Source organism: Gracilinanus agilis, chromosome 6 (assembly GCF_016433145.1).
Source record: "Gracilinanus agilis isolate LMUSP501 chromosome 6, AgileGrace, whole genome shotgun sequence".
NCBI lineage: Eukaryota > Metazoa > Chordata > Mammalia > Didelphimorphia > Didelphidae > Gracilinanus > Gracilinanus agilis.
This window is the reverse complement of record NC_058135.1, coordinates 255,809,606-255,822,560: the sequence shown is the minus strand read 5'-3', so window position 1 is coordinate 255,822,560 and position 12,955 is coordinate 255,809,606. Positions and strand designations below refer to the sequence as shown.

The window sequence follows — 12,955 nt, the reverse complement described above, 5'->3', positions numbered from 1 at the left end:
GAAGGAAGGAAGGAAGGAAGGAAGGAAGGAAGGAAGGAAGGAAGGAAAGAAAGAAGGAAGGAAGGGAGGGAGCGAGGAAGGAAGAAAGGGAGGAAGGAAGGGAGGGATGGAGGAAGGGAGGAAGAACCAAGGAAGATTAATCACTAAACCCAGCTTTATTTGGCTTTGGAATCAATTTTTTATTTTTGTAGCAAATTTAATATCCCAACTATGCTTTTTCAGTCTGCTTTAAGTTTTTTTTATTCTTTTTTTTTTCACATCATCAGCTATTTCCAATACATTTTGACACTGCCCTGTCTTTCTAGTCTTATCTTAAATCGCTCCCCTCCTTCCACTGGTTCCAGCCAAGCTGATCTATTCACGGTCTTCTGTTCTCATCCTGTTTCTGGCCACCTCTGTGTCTTTGCTTATGACCTTTTTTGGCTTAGAAGGCCCTGACCCTTCTCACCACCAATCATACCTTTCCTTCAAATTTTAGCTCAAATGATACCTGCCCCTGTAAAGTTTTCCCTAACTTCCTCTAACATATGGTCCACATGACTTTGGGCAAGTCATTGACTTTTCTGTACTTCAGTTTCCCCATCTGAAAAATGAAGAGATTGCATGAATGACCTGTAAGGCCCCTTCCATCTTCAAATATGTGGCCCTATGATCCCAGTCCCACCACTGTGTTGTTTGTTTGTTTCTTTATTAAAAAAAAATTGGTTTGTTACATTAAAATTTCCAGGTATCTGCCTCCTTCCCTTCCCTCCTCACACTAGTGAAGGCATCATCTGACAAAAGAAATATATGTATCTATAAAACTATGTCCTACTCATTTCTTTTTATCAGCTGTTATGTCCACTGTGTTGTTTCTTACCAAGACTACAATATCTCTCATGTGCTCAAACTCCTCTGGGTGCAAGAAGGCAGTGAATTCCTCCCTAGTAGCCACTTTGTCACCATTGAGGTCGGCCATGTTGAACCTCCTCTCATCACGGGGCAGCATCTTCTTAAAAGTGTGTTTATCAGATCCATCTTGAAACTCTTCTGGGTTCCCTGTATGACATATGAAGGGAAAAAAAGAGGCTATAAGCTCCTTGAGGGCAGGGATTATCTCTGTATCCTCAGTGCCAATCTCAGGGTCTGACACAATCGTTGTTCAGTTGTTTATCAGTCATCTGTGACCCCATTTGGGGTTTTCTTGGCAGAGATACTGACATAGTTTGCAATTTCCTTCTCTAGCTCATTTTATAGAGGAAACTGAGGCAAAGAGGGCTGTGTGACCTGCCCAGGGTCACACAGCTAATAAGGGTCTGAGATCAGATTTGAACTTAGGGGGACAAATCTTTCTGACTCCAAGTCTAGTGCTCTATGCACTACAGCAGCACCTAGCTACCCCTGGCTCACAGCAGGAGCTTAGTAAATATTTATTAGATTGGATATAAGTTCAATAACTGCTGCTTAAAAACTAAAACTCCCTCCTCCTCTCTAAACTTTCAGGAACTGTGATAATGAGATTAAATCTACACTGCCCATCTTTAGATTTAATCACCAAAGGTAAAAACATCCCCACTTAACTCACAAGTTGGGTGGTCTGTGACCCACATGTGTTAGAATGAGTGACAAATCAGAATTTACTGACTGCATCCTGGGCAGTCCTAAGAATTAGGATTGGACACATAAAACTAAGAGGAGGCCACAGGAAGTGACCCAAAAGAGGCCCCTTTAAAAAGAGACCTCAGAGAGCTAATCTCTCTTCTGGTTCGTGAATGGGACCTGAAGGAGGCTTCTGGTTTGTGACTTGGACCTGGGACCCTAAGACCTTAGTGAGACTGTTTTTAAATCTCTCTCTTAGAACTACATGTGGTGAGTGAAGAAGGCTGACTCCTTTAACCTCCTGGGAGGTACTAGCCTCTAGGAGGCTCCCTTGATTGGGAGAAGCCCTTGTGGCTTAAACCCTTGTTAATTGACTTTTAGGTTCTGGCTGGGCCTCTGGAGCCCTGCCAGAGTAAAGCCCAGACTTGAATACAATCTCTTACTCTACCCTCTTCTCATCTCCATACTTCCATTCTCTCCTATATTTTGTAAATAAGTCACTAAAATCATTTTGGGGATTAATAATTAATCAATTCCTTGGCAACATAACCTTTTAATATATTCAACGCCAAACCCCTTTTTCCCCCTTACAGCACCAAGTTGAAAGAAGTAGGATAAAATGTTGGGTATGGCTCAACTGTGGCAGGTAGCAAATGCTGGGTTAGGAAGTACCATACAATTTAGGATAATATGCCCATTTGTTGGTTAATTATGTCATGTATGACAGAACTTCCTTTCCCTCTGTTTCTGTCTGTCTCCCTGTCACCTCCCTTCCTCCCCCCTCCCCATCTCTAGCTATCTCTCTGACTCCTCCTCCCCGCCCCAACTCTGTCTCTCTTTCTGACTCTCTCTCTCTCCCCCCAACTTTTTCTTTCTCTGTCTCTCTCCCCACCTCTCTGTCTCTGTTTCTCTCTCCCTCACCACTCTCTGTCTCTCTTTATAACTCTCTGCCTCTGTTTCTCTCCCCTCACTCTCCGTCTGTCTGTCTCTCTCCCCCCTTTTTGTCTCTGTCTGTTTCTCTTTACCCCCACTCTCTCTTTGATTCTCTCTGTGTGTCTGTCTCTTTCTCTTTCTCTCTCCCGCCTCTTTCTCCCACCCACCCCCAATCCATAAGTTCATTCAGAATTTCCATTGTGTAAACAGAACTTCCACTGTGTAAAAGACTTCTACTGACAGAAGGATGGGTAAATCATATCAAACTTCCAGAATGTTGCCTGGGGCTCTGAGAAATTAAGTCACCTGCCCAGAATCATACAACCTGTGTTTGTCATAAGCCAACCTTGAATCTAGGTCTTCCTGACTCTAAAGCTAACCCTCTATTATGCCTCCCAGTGCATTTGTCTAAGCTCACCAAATCTCAAAGTGGGACCATGCTTTGCATTTTCTGACATCCTCCACAATGACTACTAGTCACCTAAGTGAGCAGATGTCCTTCCTTAAAAGCAGTTCAGGGACAGAAGTACAAAAAATAGGTGTTACTATTTCCCCAGATGAGGGATTGGGATTGGGAGGATGGAGGAGAGAGAGATGACATGTTTCCATGCCTCTATCCTTTCAGAAGAGAGGTGGGGGACTATGGATGCAGAACGCAGTATACTGCTATCCAAAGAGATTGTTTAAAATTTTGTATCTTGTTAGCAGGAAGGGTTCAGGTCACGGGTTAGGGAGTGCTTTAAAAAAAAAAGAGAGAATGTGAACTGCTTGTCAGCTACAGGAGGTGGGGAGGAATGAAGGGATTATTTATTATTAGAATCTTTTTATATTATATATTTTTTTATTATTCTATTTCAGTGATGGGCAAACTTTTTAAAGAGGGGGCCAAAGGAAAGGAAATGCTCCTCTGTCAGTCTGTTTCTAAGGCAACTCTTTCCAAATTTCATTGTATTGTATCCTACTCATTGTATTCATCAGATTAGGAATAATGTCCGCAGCCCAATTGATCAATCATTTCTGGGGGCCACATCTGGCCTGCAGGCCATAGCTTGCCCATCACTGTTCTATTATATATAATATAATGTCATTATATAATATTACATATTATGCAATAATATAATTATAATACATTATAAATTGGAATATTATTGTTAATATTCTTAATTAATTAAAATTTAAATAAAAAAGAGAGAGAATGTTTCCCAAAAGAAGTAAGTGATTTTAGCCACCGAAAAAATGACTAGTAGAAAAGCCTTTTACCCAGGTAGTAGCCATATGTCGCCTCCTTATATTCTTCCCAGGAAATCTTATCGTCTTTGTTCCGATCATAATCTTTCCAGACTTTCGCCACGTTTTCATAGATGTACCGTTTCTGCACTCGTTTGATCCACGTTTTCAGCTCCTCCGTGGTGACGAAGCCATCTCCATCACTATCTATCCTGCCGACAATCTTTCTGGAATGAGAAACTGAGGGTTACTGGGAGGACAAAGGTGGTCACGGCATGGGAGAAAACAGAAAACCTGACTATCTAAGCATCTCCAGTTCAGGAAAGCTGCCAGGCACTGCTTTTGGCTGGACCAGCATTTCCCAAACTAATTTGGCCATGGAACAATGTGGGGCTTGAAACAGATGAATGGAACCCCATCGATGCCTATTGGGGGAGGCATCAGAGGGTTTGGCAAGCCTCCCAAAAAAAAAAAGGGAGGGGGAAATCTTGAAGTAAAAGCCAGGTTACTGGCTCTGTTTTCTCACTGAAAAGCTGTTGCACAGAAAACATATTTTTAAATAAATACATAATATTGCATTTAACATTTTAGAGGGGGATTCTTCTCATGTAGTCATATCCTGGGAGCCCTGAACAGGATTGGAAAAATGCTGATTGGAGGGAGGTCCTGGGTTCAAATATGACCTCAGACACGTCCTAGCCATATGACCCTGGACAAGTCACTTAACCTCCATTGCCCAGCCCTTACCGCAATTCTGCCTCAGAGCCACTACACAGGACTGATTCTAAGATAGAAGGTAAGTGTTTTTAAGAAAGAAAAAGAAAAGAAAATGCTGGTCAGCATAATGACAGGGATGATTGCGCTTTGGACCTTATTGATTATTTTCTTTTTTTTTTCTGGTTTGTACCTGTGATCTCACTGTTGCGGCTGGAAATCCCCCAAAGAGGAACCCTACCTCTTCAATAAAGCAGATCACTGCCCACTCTTTAATGGCTTGGAGCCACTAGGGAGTGTGGCCTGGGAGCCTTGAGAGCTTAAGGGATTGGCTCTAGGTCTCATGGGCTTATCAACTGATCAGTATTTATTATGGGGGAAGGTAGGTGGCTCAGTGGATTGAAAGCCAGGTCCTGGGTTCAAATGTGGCTTCAGACACTTTCTAGCCATGTGACCCTGGGCAAGTCACTTAACCTCCATTGCCTTGAAACTAACCTTCTGCCTTGGAACACAGTACACAGATCTGAACCCTTCTCCCATTTATCGAAATGAAGTTTTTGAATTGGAGAGTAGAAGAATTTGGGTGGATCTCATCTAAAGGCAGGAATGACAACAAGAGGAGTTTATACATTTTTGAAGTTTGTGACATGCTGAACAAACATTATTTTATTAGAGCCTCACAATAAGTCTGTGAAACGGGCACCATTTTACAGACATGGAGACTGAGTCCAGAGAGATGAAGTGATTCACAAAGGGTCACATACCTAGTAAATGTCAGAGACAGGATTTGAAGCCAGGACTTCCTCAAGGCGAGTCTTAGGAGCAAAGCCGTTTCATAGGACTTTTATCTCATCTATTCCTCTGATACTTAAAGGCTACAAAATCTGGTCCTGACATGAACTCCTCACAGAGACTGAAACTTCTCACGCTGCTTGGCCACCAAAACTCAGATCCTCTAACAGAAATACTAGTTGTTGTTCACTAGTTGTTGTTTGGTCATTTCCAGTTGTGTCCAACTCTTCCTGCCCCATTTAGAGTTTTCTTAGCAAAAATACTGGAGTGGTTTGCCATTTCCTAATCTTCGGCTCATTGTACAGATTAGGAAACTGAGGCAAACAGGATTAAGTGACTTGCCCTGTCACATCTTGATTAATCTGAGGCCACATTTGAATTCCAGTCTTCCTGACCCCAAGCCCAGCACTCTATCTACTGTGCCATCCATTCCATTTAAAGAGAGTTTAATTCAGGATATCATTTTCTCTAAGAGGCGGAGAGGCAGTATAGTCTAATGTAACAGATAAAAGAGTGGGCTAGAGTCAAAAAGACCTCAGTTCAATTCTCATCTCATCCACATATTGGCTGAATTACCTTGAAGAAATCCCTTTAAAAAAAGCCCTTACCTTTTGTCTTAGAATTCATACTAAGTATCAGTTCCAAAGTAGATGAGAGGAAAGGTCTAAGTAATTGGGACTAAGTGACTTGCCCAGGGTCACACAACTAGGAAGCATCTGAGGCCAGATTTGAACTCAGGACCTCCTGTCTCCAGGTCTACCTTTCTAGCCACTGGGCCTTCTAGCTGTCCCTGAGAAAAACCCTTTTAATGCTTCAGTGTCCCAGGAAACTCTCCAAGCCCAAGTTGCACAGGAGCTGCCAATCTTCATTGGTAGAGGGAGTTTATGCAATGAGAGCTCCCTATGCCAAAGCAATCACAGGTCTAAACCAAAAACCAGAGACTTGGAAACTAAAGTCCCAGAATCTTATAAATTGAAAGGGATCATGGGATGGGTGCTCTAGAGCTGGGAGGGAGCCAAGACCAAGATGGCCCTCTTACAACAACCCCCAGTATGGAGATTTCCCCTCCGTTTCTGCTGGAAGATATCCCCTGAAGGAGAACCCATCATACCTCCAGAGGCAGCTCATTCCATTATAGGACAGCTGTACCGGTTGGGAAGTTTGTCCTGATGATAATAAGCCTATATTGGACTCCTTACCCCTTCCATGCACTGTTCCCATACTTCAATCCTCTGGAGCCACAGTGAACATGTCTAATCCCTCATCCACGTGGCAGCCCTTCAGATAATTCAAGCCTCATTCCATGAACTCCCTGAGCCTTCTCCAGGTTAAACATGCTCCCTTCCTCCAGCCAGTCCTCATCTAGCATGGATTTGGGGCCCCTCTGCTCCCCTGGCCACCCTCCTCCTTCAGATGCTCTCCAGAGGAAGGCAACCAAGTCAATACTCAGGGAAAACAAGCACTAGAGCAGGCTGCAGGTCCCCTCCTCTGACTGGGAGCAGAGCATGCTGGAGCCAGCTCATACCAGCCCACAGAGCTGACCGTTACATTTTCCGAGAGAACATTTACATCCTGGAAAGCAGAAAACACAAACCAGAACTCGATTTGTTATTTTGGTTAATTGTCAGGACTTAAGAATGTAAGGGAGAAGATGTTAAGACTTCAGATTATACTTAAAAGTGTGTCAGCGTTCATTTTTAAAAAGAATTGCTCCACATTGACCAGCATCTCCCTAGGGAAAGGACTGGGTTTTATCGATCTCTATGTGCTCTCAGAAAGGAGCAGCTAGATGGTGCAAAGGAAGATCTGAATTCAAATCCAATCTTAGACACTAGTTATGTGACCTTGGGCAAGTCACTTAATCCCTCTCTGGCCTACGTTTCTCATCTGTAAAATGAATGAGCTGGAGAAGGAAATGGCAAGCCACTCCAGTATCTTTGCCAAGAAAACCTCAAATAGGATCCCAAAGAGTGGGACACGACTGAAAGTGACTGAACAATAATCATGAGGTGGAGAAGGGCTCCAGTGTCTTTACCAAGAAAACTCCAAGGACTTTGGACACAACTGAATGACTGAACAGCATGTTCCCAGCAGGTGCTCGCTATGATTTCTTCATGGTAGTGAGCTCCCAGGGAAGAAATCTCTCCGCCAATGCCTGCACCTTCTCTAGACCTTATAGGCTTGGAGAGTTGCTTGGGAGCACTAAGGCTTTGGTTTAGTACAGCTTACCATCCAAGAGCACTGAAGGATTAGTGTGTACCTCACGGTCTAATGCATTTATTATATAATAGTTTAGAGTCACACAAATCAGAGGCGAAAACTTGGGCCAGGTCTTCCTGACTCCCAAGACCTGCTCTCATCATTGATCTACCCAGCCTCACCCTCTGTGACACCAGTGTGACAGCTTGAATTTATAGACCAGAAAGCACTCTTCTCACCCACTATTAGAATCCTTGGCTTCTCATTGGTCATTAGGCTAAAATAATTAGGTTTCTCATTGGCCAAGTGGATTTCTCAAGTCCTTTTCAGACCCATCTGGCATTGCACGATCCCTGTAGCTAAGTTCTAAGCAGGCTAATTCCTGTGGCATCCAGCAGGTCCCAGGGACCCATCTAGAAAGGATGGGGCTGGACGTGACAACTTTAAGGTCACTGGACATGTCGTCCATTGATATTCTATTATCTATTACTACTCCTTCAATGGCTCAATGATCTCAGTGGTGACTGACACACGGCAATTCTCCTACCCCTCCTCATCCCATAGAATTCTCGACATCTTTCTTTATGTTGTCCGTAAGGCCCTCTTCCGATTCTTTTATTATTTAAGCTGCCCCTTTTCTGGTCTGATCCTTACTGATCACAGGATCACAGATTGAGTCCTGGAAAGGCTCTTCCTGGCCACTGAGTCTCACCCCCTCATTTTCCAGAGGTGAAGAGAAGTTGGTGGTTTGGCAAAAATCACAAAGGATGATTTGTCCTCCCTCCCAGTCCCAGCATTCTATTCATTCCGGTCTCTAGCTGGCCCGTGGCATTTACACCATCCTATCTTACAGGGCTGGGTTTGGTTTTGGTTTGGGGGAGGAGTGCTTATCTTATTTTCTTCTGCAAGACTTGACGCTCCTTGAGGGTCTCTTTTAATACTTTGCTCATCTCTCGATCCCCCCACATTTCCTTGAACATAGGAGGTGCTTGAGAAATATTCAGTGACTCTGTGGACGACACACGAGACCACCGACATCTTACGCAGCATCCCTGGCGAGAGTCATCGGTGAGCCTCTGCCTGAGCAAAGATCTCGGATGGCTGAGGGTCAAGAAGCCAGTTTGAGGCTAAGAAGATTTCTGTCAGGTGCAGGCTGGGCTGGATGGCCACCGGCATCCCTTCCCACTCCTGAGAGTCTCTGAATGAAATCAGCTACGGACCTGTCTGGGGCAGCATCACATCCTAGCTCCTAATAATAACGGCTTGAACACGTGGGCTGATGGGGATGTTATTGGGGATGTAGACACTAAACGATAACTCTAGTCCAACTGTCAATAATATGGAATTAGGTCTTGATCAATGATATATGTAAAACCCAGTGGAATTGTGTATAAAAAAATAAAAATTAAAAATAAAAATAAAATAATGGCTTATATTTATAAAGTAATTTATATGCTCTTTACAAACATGATCTCTCTACCTTGCAGAGGTAGGTACTCTTATTAACCCCATTTTATAGGGGAGGAGAGAACTGAGTCTAGTAGAAGTGGGGGGTAGTAGAGAGAGGACTGGGCCTGAAGTCAGGAAGACACAACTTCAGATCCACCTTCAGGCACTTACTTGCTGTATGACCCTGGGCAAGTCACTTCTGCCTCAGTTTCCTCAACTGTAAAATGGGGATAACAACAGCACCTACCTCCTAGGGTTGTTGTGAGGATCAAATTGTGCAGAATCTGGCACATAGTCATCTCTATATAAATGGCAGCTAAGTGGTGCAGTGGATAGATAGGGTGCCATTCATATCAGGACAGAGATCTTTTTAGCTACATGACCCGGGACAAGTCATTTGTTTACCTCTCAACTGTAAAATGAGAGGGAGAAGAAAGGAAATGGCAAACCACTTTGCCCAACAAACCCCAATGGGGTCATGAAAAGTTGGACACAGCTAATCCACCACACACATACACAAAAATGTTTATTCCCTTCCCTTGTTGACTCTGGGTTCCGCCCCCCATCCTCCACACCAGGGAACTTCTGACAAGCAGCTGGAGAGCTCTCAATCTACTTAGTTCTCCATTCCAAATTCCCAAATCCTCCTGCTTCAGCCATTCCACACATTTCTGAGACAGAATGGGTAATGGGTCGCCAGTCCTGCAGGGCAGCGGCCTGTTAAAGGCCTTCATTGTTAAGTCAGAACCAGAGGGTGGAGTGGTTGGGTCTCTCTGGGTGAAAAGAATGAGGAGATTGTTTGCACCTGAGACTTTGAAGACTTTCATGGAGTTCCGCAGGATAGGCTATCGAGCCCTGACCTATCATTTACCTCCAAATCTCCAGGGAAAAGGTCAAGCTGGAACACTGGAAAGCAGGGCACCCTGGTGTGGGTCCTATGTGACATAGTCCAGTGAGATGCTCTTGGAGTCAGGAGGCCCAGGGTTCAAATCCTTCCTCAGGTGCTTAATGGTGGTGTGACCTAGGGCAATTATATGGCACAAAGGACAGAGAACTGGACCCTGGAGACAGAGAGACTCATCTTCTTGGGTTCAAATCTGGCTTCAGATACTTATTAGCTGTATGACCTAAGAAAATCACTTAACTCTATTTGCCTCTGTAAAATGAACCAAAAAAAAAAGGAAATGGCAAACCACTCCAGGTTTTCTTTGCCAAGAAAACCCCAAATAGGGTCACAAAGAGTCGGACACAACTGAAAAAGGACTCAACAACAAGACGCCGTAGTCTCTCAGAACCTTGGTTTCCCCATTTGTAATATAAGGATGATACGTATTCTACCTACCTCACAAGGATTGCTATGAGGACTAAACGGAGGTGATAGTGGTATGGATAAGGGGGATGGAAGTGCTGTGAAAACCTCACAACACAACGCCAGCTATGACTCCCCTGAAGAATCTCCAGGGAGAAAATTTCAGAAACAATCAACCTATCGAGGTTCTTCTCAAAGCCACAAGAGCAGCTGGCATTATTATAGAGACTTCTAAGGCTCACAAAGGCTTCGCATGCCTCATTTCATGGCATCTTCACAACAACCCTTAGGAGACAGACACTGTGGGTACCATTATCTCCATTTTATAGATGAAGAAACTGAGGCTCAGAAATGAAGTTAACTTCACCTTAAAATTAAGTCTTCAATCCTATGTGATTTAGCAGGAAGGAGTATTGGATTTGGAGTCTGTAGTCCCAGGTTCAAATTCCAGCTCTGCAATTTACCAGCTGCAATTTGGGACAAATCACTTCTACAGGAAAATAAGAGGGTTGACCTTTGGAAACCCTCCAGGCATTCCATCTAGGATCCTGATTCTAAACACCAGAAGAGGAAATCAGAGCCAGGGCTCTGGGTGCAGATTTTCCCTGTGCCCAAAGGCTGCTTTTGAAGATCCTAGCAATCCACAGTCAGTACCAGCATCTAAGATTTTAGAAATCATTTAGCAAAATAAACCTTTCACTTTCCAGAAGTCCAACCACCATAATAGTAATGAATCACCTAAAAGTTTAAGAGGGAAAAGATTATAAGTTCAGGACGAACTTCTCCCTGGGAAAGTGGAAGATGGAAGAAATGCTGAAAACTCCCTATTGTGGTTTCTAATTCTGTTCCACATTAACTAGTGGCAAGTCGATGCACTAGAACTTGAATAAGCAGCCTGGGGTAGGGGGAAGCGAACAATGTGGGAGCCTGACCTGATACTTTCCTGTCTGTGTGAACTTGGGCAAGTCACTTAACCTCTGTAAAACAAAGAGGTCTGAATGGATGATCACTAAGGTCCCCTGCAGTTAATTCAGGACGAGAATGATAATTTTCCCTCTTCTCTTTTCCCTCCAATCCCTCAAACTCTTTTCTGCTAAAGATTAGGAGCCGCCTAAAATTTGGATTTGTCTTGGCGGCTGGATAAGGAGTTGCAGGGGAGAAGGTAAAAAAGGGCAATTTTTAAGAAGTAACTTTCTTAAAATAGGGTTGAACACTGCTCAGGTCAAAGTTAGAAACGTCTTCCTTTGTCATCTCCCTCCGGTCCCCTCCCCTCTGATGCAATAATGGGGGGGTGGGAGAAGAGGCGGAGAAGCTCTCCCCGCTTTCCTTCCCTCCTACCCTTTGCCACGTTATCATCTTATCAGGGGAGGGGAGAGGGTTTCTTTTCTCTGGGGCAGGCCCAAGTTAGAGGAGCCCTCCCAACTCACTCCTACTCCAGCCCAGTCCTCCGCTCTTTCGGAATCGCCCTGCCTCCTCCAGTCCCCTCAGCTCCCAGGGCCTCTCCCAACTTTGGCCCAAGTTGTAGCTCAGCCCGGCTCGGTGGGCAGTCCCAATGCAGCTCTGCCCAGAGCCCTGCCCCCAGAGCAGCCCGGAGAGCCGGCTCCACTTTCTCTTCGCCTCGGCGGGCACGGGCTCCTGGCACCTGCCCTGTGGCTTCTCCCTCCCCGGGACCCCGGCCTGTCCGCCTCACCCCAGCCGCTCTTTGCTCTCCTCGGGGGTGAGCTGGTCAAACGTCTTGGCCTCCTCCTTGCCCAGGAAGGCCTCGTGGTCGTACTGGAAGCTCTGGTTGTCCTCAGCGGGCCGCTCGCCCAGCTCCGAGTCGGGCCGTACCACGCGCTCCTTGCGCACCGTGGGCTTGGCCCGCAATTGCCCGGGCCCCAGCAGCAGCAGCAAAAGCAGCAGGAGCCCCAGCCCCGGGCAGCCCAGCGCCATGGTCCGACCGGCGGCGGCCGCCAGAGAGGAAGGACTGGAGAGGGAGGGAAGGCGGAAGAGGGCTCTGCCGGGCCAGGCCGGGCCGGGCAGGGCAGGGGGGCGCGCAGAGCTCGGCGCGCTGACCAGTGCGCCCGGGCGCAGTTGAGGGCTCCCCTAGAGCTGCAGGCGGGGCAGATCCTGGAAGGAGGGGGTACCGGAGGAGGGGCGGGGAAGTGCCTGCCCTACCCCCGCCCTCTGAGGGGCCCGCCCCTCCTGCTTGCTGGGGGCTGGGCACGAGGAGAATCTGCCCTGGAATGGCACAGACAGAGCTTGGGCTTTTGCTCACACGTGCATAGAGCTGTGTCCATTGGACCGGATCCGGGTTAAGGGTGGGGGCAGAGGAGGGGAGAGAGTAGCGCCACGTAGCCCAACCCGCGGAGGGGGAGCGGGAGGGAGGGCTCCGAGGGGCCCCGAGAGGAGGTAGGGGCTAGGGGCCGAGGATGGGCTCTGTGCCCCTCCCCTGCCTGCTAGAGAGAAGAGGGGGAAGGCGGGACAGGATGGAGGGGACTCAACTCCGAAAGACGAGTGCGAGAAAAGGGACAGATGTTGGAACGGAACTCGTCGTAGCCCCCGAAACTAAATACCACTAAACAAGCCCCGCAGTCTGCGTGATGGCCAATAAAATGTAAACTCTTGGAAGTCATGAAATAGTTCTTGTTTTGGCTAACGTATATGGGAATGGAACTCTGGGACTAGTGCAGGAGCTGTGCTTTCATCTGGCTGGGAGCTCTCTCCACCGACACCCAGCATGCAACCCCTAGGATCACTGGACCTTAGAGGCCA

General features: G+C 46.2%; 1 protein-coding gene across 3 annotated transcripts in view; it reads right to left on the bottom strand.

The window, feature by feature from the left end:
• The window catches only part of RCN1 (reticulocalbin 1), a 17,842-nt gene extending 5,577 nt beyond the window's left edge, over nucleotides 1-12,265 (bottom strand). The window contains exons 1-3 of one of the 3 annotated variants that reach the window (XM_044680192.1): nucleotides 11,892-12,265; nucleotides 3,772-3,965; nucleotides 860-1,038 (exon numbers count right to left, since the gene is read on the bottom strand). In XM_044680192.1, the coding sequence (XP_044536127.1) occupies nucleotides 860-1,038; nucleotides 3,772-3,965; nucleotides 11,892-12,133 (615 nt within the window). In that variant the 5' untranslated portion in view covers nucleotides 12,134-12,265. The remainder of the gene's footprint in view (nucleotides 1-859; nucleotides 1,039-3,771; nucleotides 3,966-11,891) is intronic. The other 2 variants (XM_044680193.1, XM_044680194.1) reach the window with 2 other exon arrangements.
• Nucleotides 12,266-12,955: the final 690 nt, after the last annotated feature.